General features: G+C 40.1%; 2 protein-coding genes across 3 annotated transcripts; both read right to left on the reverse strand.

Moving 5' to 3' along the window:
* Positions 1-305: 305 nt before the first annotated feature.
* LOC135558597 (epidermal retinol dehydrogenase 2-like) lies at positions 306-13511 on the reverse strand. 2 transcript variants are annotated; one of them, XM_064992517.1, is made up of 7 exons: positions 13403-13511; positions 7409-7740; positions 6859-6990; positions 6490-6589; positions 5708-5852; positions 4857-4982; positions 306-1503 (listed from the first exon to the last, which is right to left on the reverse strand). In XM_064992517.1, exons 2-7 carry the CDS (start codon positions 7727-7729, stop codon positions 1407-1409), a joined length of 921 nt encoding a protein of 306 aa, XP_064848589.1. In that variant the 5' UTR covers positions 7730-7740; positions 13403-13511; the 3' UTR covers positions 306-1406. The 2 variants fall into 2 exon arrangements, with proteins under 2 accessions (XP_064848589.1, XP_064848590.1); XM_064992518.1 differs by lacking the exon at positions 306-1503 and adding an exon at positions 3217-3965.
* Positions 13512-18204: 4693 nt separating this feature from the next.
* On the reverse strand, positions 18205-22979 carry LOC135558598 (proenkephalin-A-like). Its single transcript, XM_064992519.1, is given in 4 exon segments — positions 18205-19441; positions 19444-19597; positions 22312-22452; positions 22680-22979. Coding segments are annotated over 3 exon segments (669 nt in total). The 5' UTR covers positions 22450-22452; positions 22680-22979; the 3' UTR covers positions 18205-19064.
* Between the last annotated feature and the right edge of the window lie 1502 nt (positions 22980-24481).

The raw sequence follows: 24481 nt of genomic DNA on the forward strand, positions 1-24481 counted from the left end.
ATGAATACATCAAATCTCCCCCAGATGCATCCATTGTATTTGGAGACATCTGGGATTGAATCCAACTGTAGTCATTCACTAGCCTGGCTGACGTGCAGACCGACATGGTACAGCGAGGAGAGTGATGTGCAGCCCGAGTCTGTCCCTTTAGTCAGGAAAGTCATTGACAGGACTAGAACAGGTTAAGTTCTCCACAAGATGGGGCTATGATCACACAATCACCAAGTAACCACATTTAGTACCTGGTCAGGGATCATTCCAGAACCACCGGAGATATTTAAAAAAAAAAATGCCTGACAGAAGACTTAGATTTCAAACTTTTTACTATTAATAAATGTCCCATATCATTTGGATTGCAACACAAACACGTTTAAAAATGGATAATGTTCAGATACAGTTACACACAACATGATGCTAAAAGAGCGATAATTAATATGTAACATGACACATGGTTGAAATAAAATGATTAGCTCATGTTGTCAACTCTTCAATGTCAACAGAAAACATCTTCCTTTAACCAATAAAACAGCTCAGTTGTTCAAATGTAAAGGCTAGGTTCAGAGGACAAATACTGTATATGCAAACTTTGATAATTTTCCAACAGAACATTATTTATCCTAACCTTCCGATCCAATGCCGAGCACCTCTGTACAGAGCCACTGGATGCATGTGCATTATTACTTCATTGATTATCCTAATGGCAGTAGAGTAAACCGTCATCTGGCTACTGTAGACTTAGAGAACTTCACAAACCTGTGTGTACTGGACTAGTTAATTATCCTTTACATGACAGTTTAAGCTTCTCTACTAGGCCTTTTCTAATGTGTATTGTGCATGTGTGCGCATGAGGTAATCTAACCGCTAATGACAACATTGCAGTATACTGTACCTCCATACTACTCTGAAGTTGACTTCAATTCAACATCTGTGGTTCTGGTTATCACTGTCGGTGAAACTGGTTCGACCTCAAAACAATGGACCTTTTAAAACAAGTTAACATAAAAATAAAAAACCAAGTGTGTCAATAATAATAAAAACCTTCATTTTCCTTTAGGCCAAAAAGAGGACGTATTCCACTGAACGGTACAAGAGTGAAATAGCTACCAAATCTAGCAATACTTACATGTCAGTGTAGTGAGCTAACACCATATACTTATGCTACAAAAACACAATGTTACATACACTTTAAGGTAATACATTAATTATTTGATTACCAATACAGCCTACACATATAATTTGTCTGCAGAGTTAAACTAGTAAGTGGGCTTTTCTTCACACTTTAAAATTAATTAAAACAAGATTAAAACAAGTAAAAAGAGAAACAAATACAGAAACATGACAGGCACTATTAATCTCCTTTGAGGCACTAATATTACAGAGTATGTCGTTTTTCTTTCCTCTCTTCTCTATTCCACCTTCTTGACGCGTCCTTTGAAAGAATCCATAAAGTTGAACGCTCCCAGATACATCCCCAGCAGAATCCCAAGCTTGGCGGGTATAATACTGGTGATAAAAACAGTCAATTAGGCTACATATTATCAATGATCACTGCAATGCGCAATTTATAGCTTATTAGGAGAACAAACATTGCCTAGAAGAGAAAGTGAGTCCAAATTACTTCATTGGAACTTCATTAGAACCAACTACATTAAGTCATTTATTCTGTTAGCTCGCCTAACTAACAGAATAGATCACTAGCCTAACTGGTAATCACAGTGGGACAATAATTAAACCCATTAAAGAAGAAAACACTGATGAAAATCCAATAAATTATTCAGGGTATAATTGACACTGTTTGAATGTCTTCCAGTCCAGTAACAAAACTTATTTCAAAGGGCATAATAACCTCATAATTGCACTACTTATGATGTTAAGAGAAGCCATTTCATGCTTTAATCATTTTGTCTAATTGGTGGCGAGTGATCGCGTCTACCATATTCGTCATGGCTGTAGTGTGTTGTAGTCGACATGAAGCCAACGACTCACTCTTTCATTCAGACTCGTTCTCAAAGGCCTCAAGGAACTAAAGTAGCCATGGAAATCATTCCAAATCAAAACTTCCCCACCAGACATACTCAGCCTGTTCAAACTTCTATAAACCCTTTTTCTCAAGCACATTTCCATAACACAAAAAGCCTTGTGTAGATTTAAAATGTTGAGGTTGCAGATCATTTGTCAACTGCAGGCAAAAATCAGGTGTAGGTCTGAATAAATATGTTGTATCCAGCTAAATGTAGTCTTGCAGTCCACTCAACTAGGTGCTTCTATTACAGCAACTGCTCATCTGCATTTATGTCAAGTACGGATGCCAAAGTAAGTGTTTAGCAACAGCCCAAAGGCTGGCAGATGGTGATCGAGTCATTTCCATCTTACCGTCTAAACGCATTGTATGAAGCCGGTAATAGACTTGTATTCTCCTGGACTGGTTCGTAGCTAAAACATTATCCAGTCAGGCTGCAAAGGCATCGATTTCCTCCTGAACTAAATTTAATGGCAGGAAGCCTGGAATATATGCATACTTTATGAAAACACCCCTTTCCACCACCAAGCTAAAGTGGCTAATGCCTAGGAATGCTAGTCTCGGGTGTTACGTATCGCGTTCAGCCAATCAGGTTGCGGCAGTGTTGTTTACCCCTGACTGAACTCAGGGTGCAATAGGAAGTAGCATTAGCCACTAGCCTGGTGGTGGAAAATGGTGTTTCAAAGAACGTACTCATATCTTCTCGGTTTATTTCCTCCTTCTCGCAATTAAAATGTAGGAAAGACACCTTTGCAGCCAGAATTTGTTTTAGGTATGGACCGGGTGTATAGCCAAAGACAAGGTGTTGCGATCTCACGTTGGCAGAGGGGGGACATTGACCTTTTGATAGCCTTCAAAATAAATTGAAGGTTATTTTTTATTTTTATTTTTTTTTAAATATATGATCGATGTAATATGCTCTGGGGTGTACCCAAGTGGCCCTGCCATTACAACAAACTGTTTCCCCATTTCTAGGGGCATGTTCAGGAGGGTACAACATTACAAAAGGTTCTGATAGAAATGTATGGTGTAGATAAGAAAATATATGATTCTCGTACAATGAGAATCATACCAGCTGTGTATCCGGTTGTTTCCCCTCATTAAATACACCCCTGTAACGACTATTAGCGCTGACTAGGTTTGCACTGGGTATGAGTGAGGGTTTGCTGAATGATTGTAGAGTCTAGACTAACAGATCTTGTCTTACAAAAACACATTTATTATAATTCTTGAAGTAGTCACATATCCCAATGGGATTTACAATTATGGCCATATAAAAAGTTGAAAATACACCCAACCACAAAAGTGCATTTCTACATACTGTAACAGGTATTTAATTGGGCCTAATGCCGTTGTTAAAGAGGCATTGTGCACAAGTGAAACATTCAAACAGCTTTGACAGATTTTTGTAATTCAGTAGTCAAAAACAAACTCCCTCACTTTCACTAGTTCCCTAAAATATGTATCTGTATGCAAATTCACCAATGCACATGAACAATCCTTCTACAGGGCTTTGGGTGAAGTCTGTTTCACAAATAAAGTGACAGAATGTACCTTCAGTACTAGTGATAATGCAGTAACACTATGCAGATTCAATTTTCAGAGGTATCAGGGAATTCAATGCTGACAATTTACCTCAAGCTGTTGGATAATGTAAATGTTATGCTAACAGAAATCGGAGCCCTCTCTTAACAGCGTGAAATGTAGACATAACCGTTAAATCTACAATTTGCTATCGGTAGCCAGTGACGCTGATGCACGAATGGCTTCGTATGTTACAGAAAACACAATTCACACCCTGAGGGTGTGGGTTAAAGGGGGTCAGAGGGCAAGGGGCTCAAGTGAAGATCAGTGCAGCTTAAGGCTTGTTGTCTCACAGTGCTCTGGGTTCTCGAAGGCACCCAGGTACTTCCCCAGGAGAGCTGCCTGCTTCCACCTCAAGGAGCTATAAGGACACGTTGAAGGGAGGTCAGCAACTTTATAAAAACACTCACTTCACTCTTTGTGCATTAACCATCTAAGATTTATAACCAACAGTGGATCTGAGGTGACATTTTCAAACCGGAACCTGTGATCATTAATATGTGCCCCCAAATAACCACATTGTGTCACAATGTCTTAAGACACCACATGTACTTGAATGTATGTTAGTGAAAAAAATAACGTGTAACAAGTTTCTTTGAACTATATCAGAACTGACAGCCTGCCTGATGTAGTGAAGTAACAAGCTTCATAAGTGCTCACAGTTTAGCCTGGCAATGCATTCGTCCATAGACAAAATACTAAAGCTGTTGCTTGGCAACCCAGCTCAAATGCTTGGGTCCACATACACCAACAGTATAAAAATGCTTTGACTTAAAGCTTGGGGTGGTTTGGTTTCTCTACAAGTGCTAGTCACAAACCAGATGTTTGTCTGTCCATCCTTCCTCATCAATTACTACAGTAAATAATTCAACATCCTGTCGAGACTTGAAGACTCACTAACAGGCTAGTTTGGGTCAGGAACAGTAAAAACAAAAGAGTAACATCTCGGGAAGATGTGGACTATGCTAATTGAAAGACTTGAACGTAAACAACTTGTCAGGGAGGGAGGCTAGAAAACTAGACAGAGGGCACCCTACCTGGGCATAGAATAGTGAAGGAAACCATTTGCGACCAGGGGTATGACATTACTGTGCATTTTGAGCATGTAACCATTTCTGAGTATTAGAATGGAGTGACTGACAGTGTCATTGTGCGTGTTTGTGCAGCAGATCTGAGGCAGTGCGACAAATAGCTAAACCCAGCATGCTATCCCATCATGAAGTGTAGAGTGGAAGAACATAAAGGGACTCACTTCTTCAGGCCTATGATAAAATACATGGACCTTGGCAGCAGAAGGTAGACCTGGTCAGTTAAAATGGCTTCAATGATCTTGTTTGCTACGTAGTCTGGATCCAGGACGGGCAACAAGAGAGGCCACCTGTGGGGGAAACAATTTATTTTACCTACTAACACAACTGTAGCCAGTCCATAGTATGTAATGTTTCTTCTTGTGTACAGTACACACTTATGTTTGTTGTTGATAGTGATAAATTATACAACGTGTGGTTATAATCCTGGATACCGATTGGTTAAAACCGCATTCTAGTCGGTATCCATTCCACAAGTTACCACTGGTTAAATCTATGACGTTCAAATGCCTATTTACTCTGTTCCATCTCACTTCGCAATCCACTGTTTTATCAGCCCAGCCAGGCAATTTATAAACTCTACTATAAAAAGCATCTATACCGGATCTCCCATTTACTTTATACTAGCATTGATTTTTGAATGGAGATTTGTATAAACCTTGCTGTCAGTCGACGACATTTGCAACATTGTTTCAATATTGAAATTTTATCTTCTGGTGTCCCATAATAATGAACATGTCGGGAGGAGACAGACATGCATCTTCTCTCAGCCAGTGTAAATCATGAATCAGCTGGCATAATTTATGGATATATACAAAGAAACAGCTAAAAACAAAATGCAGCGAGTTTGCATATTAAAGTAGTTTTCTACATGAATGCAAACCCTTTTAGCAGGATTCAATCTCAAACTTTTAAAATATATGCAAAGAGGATAACCCTTTATAAAAGCATTAAAAAATAGACAACTTTAAAGTCAAATTAAATCCCGTATAACACCTTATGGCAAATAACTTACTTAGTATTGCAGCCATCGAACATGCCAGTATTGATGAAGAATGGACACACTATGGTAGTCTTGACTCCATCCTTCCCAGTAGCCAGCAGCTCCAGAGCCACAGACTCAGCAAAGCCAATAGCAGCAAACTTACTGGCACAGTAATCTATCAGGAGAGGGAAACGTGTATTTGCAAACAGTTTTAGAGCAGGATAAACAAAGGTCTCTACAACAAGATAATGTTTGTCTATACTAAATTGTGAAATTGCATTGGCAATGTCAATGTCAATTAAGTGTTGAAATAAATGGTTCAAGGACAGTCTTTCAGTCCATCTACCTCAGTCTGTTTTTGGAACTTTCAACTACAGTACAGTAGTACAATAAGTTACACATTAAACCTCTACCCCATTCGAGGTCGACTGATAACATCTGTATCGATCAGCTCCATGATCGGAATCTGATTGCATAATATACTGGCCAAAGTTTACAGCATAAACAAAGGTAATGTTCTGCACAATGGCTACAGGGTGTGTAGCACTGTTGGGAAAAGGACCTGGAACTAAGCATTTCACTGTTAGTCTACACCCGTTCTTTACGAAGCATGTGTCAAATAAATTAGATAGATTTTCTGTGCAGGCTTTTGTTCTTGCATTGCACCAACACCTGATTAAGCCAGTCATCAAACATTGATTAGCCATCAGATGTCTTGGTGCTGGACCGGAACAAAAGCCTGCATGTCCCGTCGCTCTCCAGGTCCAGGATTGAGGAACATTGGAGTAAGTCATGCATAGTGGGTAATTTACCTGCTAGCCCATTGACACCAATCAGACCAGCTGAACTGGCAATGCTGACCAGATGACCGTGGTTGTTGGCAGTCATCGCTGGGAGAAAGGCTTTATATGTCTAGAGAGATATTAGCAGGAGAACTTATACAATGAAATATGAATCAGTACACAGATCTGTGTTCATTTGATGGGGGAGGGTGGAATTGACACTACAAGGGACATAGGCCTACAATGAGGTTAGAGCCATCAAATTTTTAGAAACATATTGGCAGATTTAGGATAATGCTTTCACATTTAAAATGCCTGCACTGACAGATAAAGGCAGCAAGTGAGAGAAACCAGACAAGACAGTGTAGCAGATGTGCACTAGTCATCTCATTTGCTCACCCAAAAGTGTGCCATGGTGTTAACTTCGAAGGTTTTCTCAATGAGGGAGTCTGGTGCATCCATGAACTTCCTGCCCGTGACGATGCCTGCGTTGTTTATGAGAATGCTTACATCCCCCACCTCTCTCTTGACCTAAACATAGACATGTGTTAACTTACCACATTACTTCAAAAACACGCGTTGACTCGACACATCTTTTTGTTTCCTACATCCTGGCGACGCACTTATGGAAAGGATTATATAACATTGTTGCTGTGTAATTATGGACATGGGTAACAGGTTGAACCTGGGGGCGGTATTTTAAGAGGGACTGAACTGGTCGATTTCTCATCTGTTGCTCAGATTTCAGTCTTGGGGTTGTGGTTCAATGTGGGTGTGTACCCAGGCAGTTCGGGGGAGTTTTCAACCCTCTGGAATCTATTTAATATCACTGCCATACAATCACAGGAGACCATAAGGCTTGCTGAGAATTACCCAACAAACCAGCAACACTAATTCAGCAAAGTATAGTCTTGATGGAAGACTAGTTGATAAGAATCAGGTGGATTACCTTGTCAGCCACTCTGTAGACTTCGGACTTGTCACTGCAGTCACACAAGTAGTAGTGGACCTTAGTCGCCCCTTTCTCCTTCACTAGCCTTGAAGTCTCCTCCATGCCCTCCTGGTTGATGTCCCACAAGACCAGAGAAACGCCCAGGGGGGCAAACTTCTCAGCCAGGAGCCGGCCAATGCCGCTGCCCGCCCCAGTGATGAGGACGATTTCACCGGTGACATTTTTGTTCTTGGGTGGGATGAACAGTCGGACAAACGCCTCCATGTTGTAATAGATCGACATTACGATCACTTGAAGGGTTTCCAGGAGGAAATTCATTCTTCTGATCCCTGAAAAGACAGTTGTCACAATTAAAAAGTTCATTTGTTTGCCAACTTCTGTTTGATTTGATTGTTTTATTTGTTTGTCTATTGAATAGATTGCAGATGAGTTTTATAGCCCAAACTTTGCATTTTAGTGTTCTACTTTTGTAGTTGGTCAAATACATTTCTGTAGCCTATAGGATCAGCATTGTTTGATCTGAAAAGGAAAACTTTCAACTGATAATATAATGCATGAAATGCAACTAGGCTATTCATGAAATCACAGGACAAACTCAAACATGTTTGATTGTGATGTAAACAAAATGCATGTGCACTAAATTAGGGCTGGGCAATATGGACAAAATATCATCACGTATTGAAAAAAAATTGGATGGTATGACGGTAGTTAATGTTTCTGAATAATAAAAAGTTCTACATTTCTTTATGAGTAATGCACGACCCTAAGGTGCTAAGGATTACAAAATCAGTCTTCTCCATTCTGATTGTATTATATGGTTCAATTCAACTTCAACCCAAAATAATTTATACATTTTCTGCACTCATTTGAGATCATTTCCACACTGCCACGTAGGGCTGCACAATATTGTCAAACCATCTAGGCCTCATTTTGAACCAAATGTTGCAATTGCAATTTGACTTGCGATTTAGACAAAACACTTGGAGGATAGAATGATAAATTCTATAGTTGGAATATAATAGTGGGCACTTTGAATACTGTGTTTGACATGACAATGAATGAAAATGCCACGGGGAGGAGTTATTGTGACAGGGTAGACACCAAGGTGTTGACACCAAAGTGTTTCCTAGGGGACCCTATAATCTTTGGCTACATTGAATGTTCTCTCTTAACTACATGAAATAGATAACATTCTTACATTGCACATTCCTCTATTTTAGAAGTCACAGCTGCATTATCAGGCTGTATAGCCAATTTGCTCTGATCCAGTACATTTATTAGCTAGCGATTAGCATTAGCAGCTTTACAAGATTTAGGCTAAACTTGCGAAGACAAACTAGCTGTTGGCAGATGTAAGAAAAACTAAGTGTAATTATAGAACGCTAGTAGATTTATATTAAAAAGCAAAGTGAATACAGCATTGTCATCAACATTGTTGCATGCGCTGCATTGACCATGAAGTCTGAACGCAAGAGTCTCGTGGTCGAGGAACAACAAATATGCTCCCTGAGTGACAGAGGGCGGGGCTAAGTCTGTGGAAAGCGGCATGGAGAGAGCCGACTGAAGTAGCGCAGTAAACTATAAAAAAATAAAAATAAATGGACATTACACATGCCGTATCACATTTAACAAACATTCAAATACCGTTATAGAAGGTAAAGTAAAAACCTAAACCGGTCCGTGCATCAATACCGGTATATTATAAAATACGGTATATCGCCCAGCCCTACATGACAGGCCAGAGCGAATAAAAAGTAGCAAAATATAAATGTCAGCGTTTCAAAATGTATCCACATTTTACCCGTGCAAAAGTTAGGCCTGAGGTTTCCGTCAAATTGCCGACGGATTTTAATGCGAATATTCTAAAATCCTCAATAAAAAAAAATATGCCAGAGGGGTGTCACCATTAAAATGTGCGTGATGACGTAGTGCAAATAAAAAATTACCATGTACCGAAAAAGTTGCATTTTCAACTCGAATGGTTGTTTGTAAGAATGTTCTGTTATATAGTGGATGTGCCAACTGGTCTTGGCACATGTGCTCTAGCCAATAGTTCACAGTCATGGCCAAAAATTTAGAATAATATTGGACTGATGGCAGCCCATTCTTGCATAGTCAATGCTTGGAGTTTGTCAGAATTTGTGGGGTTTTGTTTGTCCACCCACATCTTGAGGATTGACTACAAGTTCTCAATGGGATTAAGGTCTGGGGAGTTTCCCCGCCATGGACCCAAAATAGCGATGTTTTGTTCCCCGAGCCACTAAGTTATCACTTTTGCCTTATGGCAAGGTGCTCCATCATGCTGGAAAAGGCATTGTTCATCACCAACTGGTGATTGTCAAGCAAATAACTGTAGAGCTCACAGTAATTGGCATTACACATTTAGCATCTCCTGGTTTCCTAAAAACCACTGATGCAGACCTTTAGAACATCTATATTTACAAAAAAGTAAATAAATCCATGTCATATAGCCTACGCCTTCACAATAAATCCATTATTTATTTTAGACAAGTCTAAAGAAGCATGATATAAAGAAAATGTAGTCTATTTCAGAAGAACAGAATAGCATACTCTTGAGTTTGGTCCTGATCTGGTTATGCCAAATGGCTGTGGGCTACACTACTTCATTTAGCTGACAAGATTTGCTTAGAATTCCGTGGCATTATGATAGGTGAGAATTGTCTGTTAATTGAATGATTAGAATATTCCGCCCTGAAACATAATTGATGTATAAAATCATAATCAATAAATGTGTAGTCCAAGTCAGAATTAGGGTAAAACAATATGTCTTTATGGTATTTTAAACAGACTGAGTTTGGTGCCGACCTGACTAGAGATTTGGGAGAAAACGGGGAGTACGTCTCCAAGGACAAGGTCACCATCTATAGTGTGAGGTCTGCACAACGAATCACCGGGGGCAAACTACCTAGCCTCCAGGACACCTACACCACCCAATGTCACAGGAAGGCCATAAAGATCATCAAGGAAAAACAACCACCTGAGCCACTGCCTGTTCACCCCGCTATCATCCAGAAGGCGAGGTCAGTACAGGTGCATCAAAGCAGGGACCAAGAGACTGAACAAAAGCTTCTATCTCAAGGCCCTCAGACTGTTAAACAGCCACCACTAACATTGAGTGGCTGCTGCCAACACACTGACTCAACTCCAGCCACGTTAATAATGGAAATTGATGTAAAAATATATCACTAGCCACTTTAAACAATGCTACTTGATATTGTGTTTACATACCCTACATTACTCATCTCATATGCATATACTGTACTCGAATACCATCACTCATTCATATCTTTATGTACATATTCTTTATCCCGTTACACTTGTGTGTATAAGGTAGTAGTTCTGGAATTGTTAGGTTAGATTACTTGGTTATTACTGCATTGTCGGAACTAGAAGCACAAGCATTTCACAACTCACATTAACATATGCTAACCATGTGTATGTGACAAAGAAATTTGATTTGACTATCTGTGTCAGCTGGGTAGTGAGACTGACAGTGTGCGCGTAGCAGGACATGTGTTTGTGCGTATGTTTGTGTGCGCATATGGCTGTGTGAATGTGTAGGCGTGAGAAGCTAGTGAGGGAGATGAGTTTCCAGTTTCAGAGATTTTTGTAGTTTGTTCCAGTCATTGGCAGCAGAGAACTGGAAGGAAAGGCAGCCAAAGGACGAATTGGCTTTGGGGGTGATCAGTGAAATATACCTGCTGGAGTGTGTGCTGCTGGTGGGTGCTGCTATGGTGACCAGTGAACTGACATAAGGCGAGGATTTACCGAGCAAAGACTTGTAGATGACCTGGAGCTTGTGGGTTTGGCAACGAGTATGAAGCGAGGGCCAGCCAACGGGAGCGTACAGGTCGCAGTGGTGGGTAGTATATGGGGCTTTGGTGACAAAACCGATCGCAATGTGATAGACTGCATCCAATTTGTTGAGTAGAGTGTTGGACGCTATTTTGTAAATGACATCGCCGAAGTCGAGGATCAGTAGGATAGTCAGTTTTACGTGGGTATGTTTGGCAGCACGAGTGAAGGATGCTTTGAGGTGCATATTGAAGAGATTGGATAAACTACACATTTACTTTGCCAGCCAACAAGATAAGTAGGCCTAACGAACAGCTTATGTCAATCTACTGTCCCCCATAGTACAAAAGTCAACCTATTCTATGCGAGAACCTATTCTAAATATTCCAAACAGCCTGGGACAGTTGTATTAATGTGGGATCTATTGCATCCCACAACCACTAGCATAAAAAAAAGTTGTATTTATAAGTTTGTAGTCTTAACATCTGGCACAATTGCCAGAAAAAAAGCATCATTGTTTTTTGAAGTTCTTCCAAGTGTTTCTTGCAGAGATTAAGATCCTCGTTTCAACTTTCAACACTCAAACTCTATTGTCAGATTTGTCAATAGTTTATCGACATCCGTTGATGGAATATTATCTGGAGAGTTTAATAACGGCAATTGATATTTTAACTTGCGACATTCAACTCACAATTATTTTGATTGAAAACCAAATTTGCTGGTTTTTAGGAGTCTTCACTCTTGAAATTTTAGCTAGACCTGGCAACCCTGATCTTTGTTAACGGTTGAGAAAAGGCAAGGGACAGCAGCAAAGTATTGTATGGCAAAACTTCGAGAAGTTAAATGAGAAGGAAATACAAACTTTGCGAGGTGAAATTGAAATACAGTAATGCTACTACAGGTGCAATGCTTAACCATCTGAAATTGACGCACCGTGAGACCCAAACTGTTGCAGCAGCAGTGTGAATTCACGCGGAATGTTTTTTTTATTTTTTATACATTTTACCGAATTTCATCTTGTTAGTCACACTAACTCAGATATCACATTCAAAACTGCAAAAATTCGTAGAGTAGCAGGAAATGTGTTATGAAATTGCTAAATATTTTAACAGCCCCATGGCAAAGTTGCAAAGGCTAGGGCTGACACTGACTTCATAATTTCTATTTGTCAAAACAGCAGCCAAGACTCAATCATGTCACCAGAATAAGAACCTCGATATTTATTGGAAAGATCATTACCGTGCACTTTCACCACCCTGTGAAGTTCATAATTTATTTAATCTGTAGCCTAATAAACTGCATGCTTTCACGAGTCGTAGCGGGAGAACCACACACCTGTTTCGTGTGACTTTCGATAGGACGGTTTAATATATCAAAGATGTTCTATTATATATTGGTAAGATAGTCCATTGACCGCTCTAAAAATGGAAATACATGTCCTCAAAAGGTAAGCAGGCGAGAACAGGTGGGACATTCTAGACATTGAGAGGGCTGATACGCGTATGAACAGGCCATTTGGATTGATGGCTCATCTTTGTAGCCCTCTGGCAATGTCCATACTAATGAGTCCATCGCTCTACAACAGACACAACTGATTAAAAGTTGTATTTCCACAGCTACCGAAATGCCACGTGCGTCCACTTATAGCAGGCAATACTAACCTAACCATTGCGAAACTTCTATTCGATAAAATAAGCCTCACGTAGCGAATGACCAATTCCATTTTTTTTTTTTTTTGCCAAACGCAACACTCGGACCTCCATACAAACATTCCTCACTTCGTGGACATATTTTAGTTTGAGTAAAACCGCTCGCTTCGCCGCTTCCACTCTGAACATCAAAATCTGTGCATAAAGGCGTTTCCGCCGTAATTTCTCGCATAATACATTTAGCGTATTTTGTCGACATTTGTCAAATTTACCGACAAATTCAATGTTTCCATCAGGCCAATCGTGGCACTCTAACAGACACGTCCTTGATTCACATTAAAATTGCTGGATGTAAACCTGATTTCTTAATCAGCTTCAACCTCATTTTGTAACAACCATCGCTTCATTTCAACACTGTAAATGCGGGTCTGTTAACGACCTATGCACTCGCGAAACAAAGCAACAAAAAAAGAACTGAAACAGGATTTTGTCTCCTTATGTTGAGATATGTCTTCAGTGACGTTACCTTCAGCGTGGTTTATTCGTTGCTTTCCCGTCGTCAAATGCCTGAACAGTGCAGCCTACTTTCCTTGAACTGAGCTGGAGCCTGGTTATGTAACGTCACATGACCCCCAATCAAAGCCACTGATCAAAACCAGAAGTGAAGAGAGAAGTCCAACGGGGGGAAATCCATCTCCCTCCAGCAGGTGGCGTTTTATCGTTGTTTTGCCCACCAAGCAAGGAGTATGGAGGTCAATGAAAGTGTTGAATATTATTTTTTCTTTTTTTTACCTTTATTTAACAAGGCAAGTCAGTTAGGAACAAATTCGTATTTACAATGACGGCCTACCAACAGGCAAAAGGCCTCCTGCGGGGACAGGGGCTGGGATTAAAACACATGACACCACAGCATGGTAGCAACACGACATGACAACAACGTAGTAGTAACACAACATGACAACAACATGGCAGCATCACAACATGGTTGCAGCACAAACATTATTGGGCACAGACAACAGCACAAAGGGCAAGACGGTAGAAACAACAATACATCACGTGAAGCAGCCACAACTCTCAGTAAGTGTCTCTGATTGGGTCTTTGAATGAAGAGATGGAGATAAAACTTGTAGTTTGAGTGTTTTTTGCAGCTCATTCCAGTCGCTAACTGCAGCGAACTGAAAAGAGGAGCGACCCAGGGATTTTGTCAACGAATAAATAATGGTTTATTTGCTACGTGAGGTTCATTTGATTGAATAGAAGTTTCGTAATGCTTAAGTTGTTACAAGTGCACTGATATAAGTAGGGTACGTGACATCACGGCAACTTTAAGAAGAAAAAAACACACTTTATATCGGATGATGCTAGTAGCATCGTGTCTCTCCATTGAATACAGGCGGCTGACGTCAACAGCCCTCATCGAATATTCAAAAATGATTGGGAGCTAGACAGCTTGTTGCTTTGTGGACAACGACTCCCATTGTTAGGGCACAGAGACTTGTATATCTTGTAAGTATTTCCATGTTCTTTGTCAAAACTCGAGCTCTGGAACTACACAAGGAATTGTGGGATTTATTGATGTTTGTCATTCACAAGTGCCTGCAGACTATATTTTACAACATTATTTCGATAGTTTCTCTTGTAGAATGTCAAAACAATTTCCACACAAAAACATGACCGACTACATAATCACATGGTACATAACAATTAAAATTTTCTGAAGCATAGACCTAATGTGAGATTAATGAGGGTTGACAAGACATTCAATTAATAAGAATTGATTAATTAATTAATATAATATTTTTTATATATATAATATTGTTTTTCCCTATATTCTTTTTTTTTAAATGTACATTCCAAATACAAACTTATACATGCAAACAACAACTTACATACACACACAAACAATGACTACATCTCATCTATTGCCTACATTATTGTTTGAAACTTGGCCTTAAATTATACCAATTTGTTTTTCTCATTCACCCATAATATTTCAACAATCATTAGATTTTTCCATTGTGTCAATGAAGGCTGATTGATTGACATTCAAGTTTTTAGTATATGTCAAGATGAGTGATATATTTTGACAAAAATTATGAACCACCGCTCTTTCAATTACATAGATAGACTGACCAGGTGAATCCAGGTGAAGCTATGATCCCTTATAGATGTCAAATTCTTTCATTATTATAAAAAAAATGTTGTACCTTTATTTAACTAGGCAAGTCAGTTAAGAACAAATTCTTATTTACAATGACGGCCTACCCCAGCCAAACCCATATGATGCTGGGCCAATTGTGCGCCACCTTATGGGAATCCCAATCACGACAAGATGTGATACAGCCTTTATTTTGTTAAAGCCACATCAGTGTAGATTAAGAGGAGGAGACAGGTTAAAGAAGGCTTTTTAAGCCTTGAGACATGGATTGTGTATGTGTGGCATTCAGAGGGTGAATGGGCAATACAAATCATTTAAGTGCCTTTGAACCGGGTATGGTAGTAGGTGCCAGGTGCACCGGTTTGTGTCAAGAACTTCAACGCTGTTCTTTTTTAAGTTCAACAGTTTCTTGTATGTATCAAGAATGGCCCACCACCCAAAGGATATCCAGCAAACTTGACACAACTGTGGAAAGCATTGGAGTCAACATGGGTCAGCATCCCTGTGGAACACTTTCAACACCTTGTAGAGTCCATGCCCCGATGAATTGAGGCTGTTCTGAGGGAAAAGGGAGTGGAGAGCGGGCAACTCAATGACAGAGTTAATTAAGAAATGAACATCCCATCATGCTTAGGTTCATGTATTATTTTGGCTACCTTAGAAGAAAAGATCTCAGTGACTTTTAAAGAGCGGTCTCAAAGGAGCATAGGCGGTTTTCTGTTTTTCTGTGTGTGTGTGTGTGTGTGTGTTCAGATCTCAACCCAATTGAACACTTATGGGGGTTTCTGGAGCGGCACACGAGAAAGCTTTTTTTACCACCATCAACAAAACACCAAATGATGGAATTTATCATGGAAGAATGGTTTCAGACACTTGAAGAATATATGCCAAGGTGTATTGAAGCTGTTCTGGCGGCTCGGGGTGGCCAAACGCCCTATTGAGACACTTTATTTAGGCAGTTACCTGTATTTATACCACAGCATAGTTGAATACTAGTTTCTGATTGGCTAGAAGGGCATTATAGAATGGACATTAAGTAAGGGATAATCAACGAGGGGCTATGCGTTCCATGGAAAGTGTGTTCCACAACGTGCTAGTGGAGTGGAACTGACCTTCCACGGAGTTGCATTATATTCCAGAGAACCCATAGAGCCTCGAGTTGATTATCCTTTTTATACCATGACTGCATGTAGAAATGTGTTCATTTGCAGGTAGAAATGTGTTCAACATCACTGAAGTAGCTAGCAAGTTTACTAGTTAGCTACAGTAGTTGCCGTGGTAACTGAACAAACAGACTTGCTAGTTTAGCTAACCAAACCATCAGTCCTAGCTTGCTATTATGAAAATCGAATTCAACAATACCAATATTCTATTCAATTTGACTTTTGCTTTTAAAGGCAGCTTAAACAAAACATGCACAAATTAACTAGCCATTGAATTCTACCATGCAAATATACCATGCATTATTGGGAAATAATGCATTCTCTAGAATGCCCTTTAAGCCAATTAGAAAGGAGTATTCAACAACACTCTGGTATATTCTGGTTGCTAGCCGGCTAGCTAACATGCAAGGGATAAGAACATTGCCAGCGAGCATGGCAATGGAACATAAAGAACGAATGACTGGGTCACGTCTGTAAATATCGAACTAATCAAAAGAACGACTTGGTCTCATCTCTAGCAACCAAAAGATGAGAAAGTATGAATTTGCGTTTAAAAATCTAAATATCAATGAAGAAAAGTATTTTTACCAGTAAATGTGTTCTTTCATATTGTTTTCTTTGGCAACTGTTATAAGCGGGATAAACACCAATGTTCTGTACATAGAACATCCCACAGTGGAGGTGTCATAAGACTCATAAAACCTAGCGGTCAAACAGGGAAATGGTTCCAATCGTTTTTCAACCATTCATTTTTCCTATAGGAAATTTTAGAAACACTTAAATTAAGGGCTGTGTAGGCTTACCCTGGCGTGACGTTTTGATAACATGTAAATCTCTCTCGGACAAGGTGACTTATCAATATATTCAGCTCTATTTACTCTCAGATTCTAAAATTATAATTAGCATCAAAGTAGGCCTCATGCAAAACTACAAATCCCTGCAAGCTCCTGCACATCATCTCTCGCTGACATCTTTGCTAACAGGTATTGTGTCAATTTAAAACTTGCATGAGACAGTCCACAGAATTGTCCATTTAAAGAAATGTAGCCAAATTATGAATTACTACATTTAGCTAACATCAGAGATTCTTACCTTTACTCCGATTCGGCAGTCTCATCCAGGTCATCATGTCATTTGTAATTATTAATGATAGCCAAATTAGTAGCCAATTAGCATTTCACTTTTGGGGGGGTAAATACAGGCAAATATACTGATAAAAGTCACCTTGTCCTAGTGAAATTTTCAAAACGTCATGCCTGGGTAAACAAACACAAAACACTGCCTTTATTTTAAGTTTTTCTAAAATCTACTTTTGGAAAAATGAAATGTGGAAAAACGATTGGAATCATTTCCCTGTTTGACCGCTAGGATTTATGGGTATTACTATGGTAATCTATGATCTTGGAAAAATGAACTACACAAAGGAACTTGGCTCTGCCTCGTCCCGCTGCGTCGTCCATTATTTCCCAAGGTAATGTACAAAACATCAGCGTTTATTCCTTACAATATGTATGTATCTGCCAACATTTTGGAAGTTAATGGCTGTGGATATAGATATGGTGGTGCCTTTGGAAACAACTACCATTGAGAAGTGAAGTTCGAGAAATTAATGATATAAATTAATGTGTCAGACAGGAGAGGGGGCTATTTATCCTGTTTTGTAGATCTAACTTGTGAGTCATTTAAAATACTGCCTTATTGTGAGGAAGAGCATTCTTCATATAAACCTCTGGGGGGGAGATTAAGTTAAGCAAAATATCAATCAGTGAAGTTTTGGTAGTCTGAGACATTAGGGAGCTAATAAACTAAAAACTGTTAATATTGTGCGCTCACTTGAACAATCTGTACAAAAAAAGATAGACATAGTGCTGAGTGAATGCGTCAAATAAATACAATCCTCACCATTAACACCAGTTATTATCTCAGGTGGGCTTGGCAGAGTGAGGCAGGAACATTTGGCTCCACTTCCCAAGCAGAAAAACACATCAAACAGCCAGTGGAGTCCACTTATTTCTGCAGGATACATGGGTTTATTATGTTTTGTACAACTAATTGGTCTGAAATGCTGCACTGTTCTCAATAGAAAGAAGAAAAAAAGAGGGCATTTATCGACTGAAAGCAACATGTTTCAACATCAGCATACGGGGATAACTGTGAGCACTGTGGAAAGAGCAACATGGTTATTATAACAACAATGAAAAGCCACCGACACACTGCCATTAGATGGATAACTACAACACATGGGTATAGCAGTACTTAGAGTAGGGTACCTCCATGTTCCAACAACAAAGCGGATAACATTGATGGGCCCTTCAGTTCTAAAGACCAAACCACCAATGGGAAGGCCACAATAGCCTGCTCCCCCATAGTTACAGCCTTTTGTGATACTTTGTGGTGGAAATGGAAGCTTCAGAAAATGTTCTATGGCCCCTGAAAGGGATAATTCACTTTTTTGAAGCTGTAGCTTATTTTAATGTTAGCTCGCCAGGAGAGTCTGGACATTTCTAAATAACCAACTAACAAACTTAAAAATAGTTTGGATGACAGTTTTTAAGTGGGAACTCAACTAACATTTAAAAAAAAGTGAACTATCCCTTTAAAAACCAATGGCAAGACAAATTGAAAGAAAACAAACAGGTCATGCCACGATTTGTTTTCCACACATGCCCCAGCCTCATACACCACAACGAACACAGGTTATTTTATAAATAACCAAAACCATAAAACATACAGTACTCTTTTTTTTGTCACATTATACCCAATCAAACGAAAAGCATGACAGTGAAGCTCTACAACGGAACAAGAATGGATAATCTAATCAACATTGAGAGTCCAGACTCAGGAGAGGTTGGAGGAGGGGCCGACCCCTAGTCCATGAATCCTCCATATCTCTTCTGTATTTCAGCCAGGGGGGAGTCACCCTGCTCCCCCTCCCAGGAGCGCTTCAGGAGACCCCCCTGGTTCTTCTGATCCTCCAGCCACTCAGGCCTTCCCACCCTTCTCATGAAGCCCCCGTAGCGCTTCTTCAATGGCCTGCCCACCCCCTCCAGGCCCCCCAAGTCCCCCCCTCTTCTCATGTACCCCCCATAGCGCTTGGCCAGTTCCTCATCCCTCTGGCCCTCAGCCTCTGCATTCAGAATCTTCAGGATCTCCAGACGGATGTCCTCTTCCTCAGCCACCGGGCTGTTTTCTCCTTCGTGCACTCGCCCCTCTACGGGTGAGCGCCTCCTGATCATGAACCCCCGTAGCGCTTCATGAAGCCGCCATACTTCTTGGCCAGTTGGTGCTGCTGACCCTGCACCTCTTCCTGTTTGATGTCATCTACCTCCTCCAATAGGACGTCTTGGCAAAGGTGGAGCTTCGTGGTGTCCAGGCTGCCCTCACATTCTATTGAGCATGTCTGTAAAGACAGGAAGGGAAGAGGAACCTCAAAACACAGAGGTGGATCAGCGGCTCACAAACCCATACCATACTGGAAATCTAGTTTCATTGGAGACTTGTCTCTATCAAGGGGCGCATGGTACACAGCCGTGAAGCAGCAATGGCAAGAAAAAGTATGTGAAGCTTTTGGAATTACCTAGATTGGTCAAAACATTTTAAGTCACAACAATAGACAAACACTTTGTGCTTAAACTAATAACACACAAATTATTGTATTTTTCTTGTCTATATTGAATACATAATTGAAACATTCACAGTGTAGGTTGAAAAAAGTATGTGAACCCTTAGGCTAATGAATTCTCCAAAAGCTCATTGGAGTCAGGAGTCAGCTAACCTGGAGTCCAATCAATGAGTCGAGATTGGAGATGTTGGTTAGAGCTGCACTGCCCTATAAAAGAAACACAACATTTGATTTCCTATTCACAAGAAGCATTGCCTGATGTGAACCGTGCCTCAAACAAAAGACATCTCAGAAGACCTAAGATGAAGAATTGCTGACTTGCATAAAGGTGGAAAGGGTTACAAAAGTATCTCTAAAAGCCTTGATGTTCATCATTCCATGGCAAGACAAATTGTCCATAAATGGAGAAAGTTCCTCACTGTTGCTACTCTCCCTAGGAGTGGCCGTCCTGCAAATATGACTGCAAGAGCACAGATAATGCTCTGTGAGGTTAAGAAGGATCCTAGAGTGTCAGCTAAAGACTTACAAAAATCTCTGGAACATGCTAACATCTCTTTTGACGAGTCTATGATACGTAAAACACTAAACAAGAATGGTGTTCATGAGAGGACACCACGGAAGAAGCCACTGCTATCCAAAAAACCCCATTGCTGCACGTCTGACGTTCGCAAAAGAGCACCTGGATGTTCCAGTGTGCTACTGGCAAAATATATTCTGTGGGCAGAGGAAACTAAATTTGAGTTGTTTGGAAGGAACACACAACACTATGTGTGGAGAAAAAAAGGCACAGCACACCAACATCAAAACCTCATCCTAACTAAAGTATGGTGCAGGGAGCATCATGGTTTGGGGCTGCTTCGCTGCCTCAGGGCCTGGACAGCTTGCTATCATTGGTGGAAAAATGAATTCCCAAATTTATCAAGACATTTTGCAGGAGAATATAAGGCTATCTGTCTGCCAATTGAAGCTCAACAGAAGTTGGGTGATGCAACAGGACAATGACCCAAAACACAGTAGTAAATCAACAACAGAATGGCTTCAACAGAAGAAAATAAGCCTTCAATAAAGACATGAAAGCATATAATTGTTTGCGTGTTATTAGTTTAAGCAGACTGTGTTTGCTAGTTGTTGACTTAGATGAAGATCAGATCAAATTTTATGACCAATTTATGCTTAATTCCAGGTAATTCCAAAGGGGTCACATATATGTTTTCTTGCCACCGTATTGACTGGAGTGACAGTCATATGTGTTTTTGCAATACAAAAGGCATATTTTGCATATAAAGTAGTGTTTAATTAAACAATATTTAACAGGGGATACAACAAGTCAAATTCTGGTGCATGGAATGCTCTGGATGTGGCTGTTACTCTCGCCAATGTCGGAGAGACACGGTTGGATGTATGAACAAATTCATCCTATTTGCCAGTTCCAATGTGATGTTCATGCTCTACTCGTTTTAAGAGTCGTTATATTGAAACAGATGGAAAGACACTTATCTGGTGCATTTTACCACTTTTTAGAATCACAGTTAATGAGACATGATGTTCCTGAAAGCCTGATGTTCCTCAAAGCCTACACCTTTAATGCCTCATAAACATGTATTTTTATGTCTGAGCTGTCAAAGCAGAAGAGAAGAGTGCTTTTGTATAGCCAACATATAATTTTAAATACATTATCTGATAGAAAATAACTTCTCATATGAATGTTTATTTTATTGGGGGTATTTGAATGATATGAAAATATGCTATCTACCAACATTTTTATTGAGGCTAAATTGAACCACCAACATGCCCCCTGATGGAGCTAAAACATACTAAGGGCCACAAATAAAGACAGGTTTGATGGAGATATTGAATTTATGCCATTGTGGTAAGATTTTAGACTTTTTGTTCGATGTTGAGCATTTGGGATAGGCCAGTACTATTGAATGGCTAATCAGACATGGATTCAGTCACTCCTCAATTGCCTTTAATAGCCTACATTTCAAGAATCGAAGTGACAAGGCTCCCATGAAATTGATGATGCGCAACAGTCTTGGTTTTACTACAGGCTATATGTAATAAATTAAACTAAATCCTTTTCTAATTTCAAAACTTCATAAAGCATGGCAAAAATAAATGCCTCGTGGTCTCATGTTGTCGCCAGTTAGACCAACAACACAAGTTGTAACCTAGATTAAAATCCAACCGACATTAATCATTCATGTCATATTGATGCAATTGACATTATGGGTTGCCTAATATAATTGGTGTTACATTGTCTACGTGGATCAAAATAAATTAAAAAGAGTGTAATAAAGTTGTGTTCCAAGGATACACGCACCTCATGGAATATTGCCTATCCTTTGCTTCTTTTGGTGACCAAAAAACACAGGTGCGTAGCCTACTGCGCTATCTTTCCCTACGAAAAAGTTAGACGCGGGAAAAGGTATCACCCCGTTACTTTACTTGAAATATATGCTTTAAAACATGTCCAAATGTACGTGACCTACCAGAGTGGTAATCGCCGTCTGATGCCCCCGTAGACGGTTGAGGCAGAGCGCACAGTCCTTCTCGCAGTCTGCTCCGACCGTCAGCGCTAAATACGCACCGAGAAGCAGCATCCGTAGTGAGTTCCCCGGCACAGCCATAGACTAGAGAAAATATTTTTGGCAGAGAAGTCAACACATATCATGGATTAGAATACGTTTGTGATTAAGAGTTTTACTTACTGTTAATTTCTCACGAATTGATAAAACATGGACAATACGAAAAAGCCATGCATGTGCCTAAGTGGACACTAAATTAAATGGTCAATGGTCTTCTTTCCAAAGTAACAAAGTTACCAAGAAGAAACAAACCAAGAAAAGCCCATACTTGCCTCTGTTTTTCTGTTTAGTCCAAGTCCTGTTGTGTTGCTGTAGAAACTGTTGATTGTGAGGCTTTGTAACAAATATATTACCGTCTTGCCGTTAGAAAAAAAGCACTTGCAATTGAGCCAATCAGCTTTCTCTGAAGTCGCACAGCTGGACAAGCTTGTGGGTCACGAAGCCAAATACTCAGGAGCATGCTCAAAATGTATACTGAGTTAAGTTATACTGCGTCTTAAGTTCGAGTTAAGTTCATAACGCAATTTTTGTGTCTTGATAGGTATAAGTACTTCTCCAAAAACGCCATCATAATGTATCCAGTCGTCAGAAGAGAATTTCACGCATAAATGGACGCAATTCTTTAGATTTATTTGACCTTAGATAATAGGATATTTGTGAAATTGTACTTTGACATGTATTATAATATGCTTTGTGTTTGCATTTAATAATGGAGTAAGTATGTACATTTACATAATGAAAATGTTCACTAGATAACAGAGATCAATAACATGACTTCTCAGTCATAAAACATGAGATGATGATCCTGATGCTATCACACTAGGTTCTGTCATAAGGTAGGGTGCTAGACATTGCAGCTGAGATATTCACAGACACACTTATCCTGCTCTGAGAGATTATATCACATAGAGCCAAGAGTTAGCAGCTGTATAAGATACTGAATATGCACCTACATAAAACATAAAAGTCCAGATGAATCATGAAGTTAATGTTTGATTGTGCATTAGCAATCTCGTCAGTCAATATATGTTTCACACAGGGATTTGTTACAAAAGCGTCCATTGAAATAGGTCTAACTGAGTCGTTAGAAAAAGTTTCCTTGCTGAATTTTCTTCTAGGAACCATATCTGTAGAACAGTCCTAGTCAGTCAAGGACTGATCGTTTTGTATTGGGCTGAATGTAGGCTATCATCTCTCTTTTTGTTAAAACTGGCTTGATACTGTTAACAGCCTTGTTAACTGTGAAGATGTTTGTTGGGAAAGAAGAGCTACAGGCAGATAAAGTTGAATGTGGTCAGTTGCCATAATGATGGTCTACAGCTGTCTTGTCCTTATCACAGTTTGCCCAGTGAGTAAACAGTCAAAAGGTAGAGGACAGGTTGGGAAGGAATTAAGCAATTACTTTCACCTCTGATGATTTCTGATGTTGCCTCTTTCTAGGGTATTAATGGACTTGAATACTATAGTTCATAGAAACCAGAAACCCTAGACCCACCCTATTTGCATACCACCCCAACAGATCCACAGATGATGCAATCTCTATTGCACTCCACACTGCCCTTTCCCACCTGGACAGAAGGAACACCTATGTGAGAATGCTGTTCATTGACTACAGCTCAGCGTTCAACACCATAGTGCAGTCAAAGCTCATCACTAAGCTAAGGACCCTGGGACTGTACACCTCCGTCTGCAACTGGATCCTGGACTTCCTGACGGGCCGCCCCCAGGTGGTAAGGGTAGGTAACAACACATCTACCACGCTGATCCTCAACACAGGGGCCCCTTAGGGGTGCTCGCTCAGTCCTGTACTCCCTGTTCACTCATGACTGCACGGCCAGGGACGACTCCAACGCTATCATTAAGTTTGCCGATGACACAACAGTGGTAGGCCTGATCACCGACAACAACGAGACAGCCTATAGGGAGGAGGTCAGAGACCTGGCAGTGTGATGCCAGGACAACAACCTCTCCCTCAACATGATCAAAACAAAGGAGATGATTGTGGACTACAGGAAAAGGAGGACCGAGCACGCCCCCATTCTCATCGACGGGGCTGCAGTGGAGGAGGTTGAGA

Source organism: Oncorhynchus masou, chromosome 17, assembly GCF_036934945.1.
Source record: "Oncorhynchus masou masou isolate Uvic2021 chromosome 17, UVic_Omas_1.1, whole genome shotgun sequence".
Classification (NCBI taxonomy): Eukaryota; Metazoa; Chordata; class Actinopteri; order Salmoniformes; family Salmonidae; genus Oncorhynchus; species Oncorhynchus masou.

Bases quoted from the DNA above. Each gene is read 5' to 3' on its own strand.
- LOC135558597 (XM_064992517.1), bottom strand. From the start codon at position 7,729: ATGAATTTCCTCCTGGAAACCCTTCAAGTGATCGTAATGTCGATCTAT. The intron at 6,991-7,408 runs GTAATCCACCTG...GTCTATGTTTAG, and splicing joins TCTACAGAGTGGCTGACAAG to GTCAAGAGAGAGGTGGGGGA. The intron at 6,590-6,858 runs GTGAGCAAATGA...ATATCTCTCTAG, and splicing joins ACACCATGGCACACTTTTGG to ACATATAAAGCCTTTCTCCC.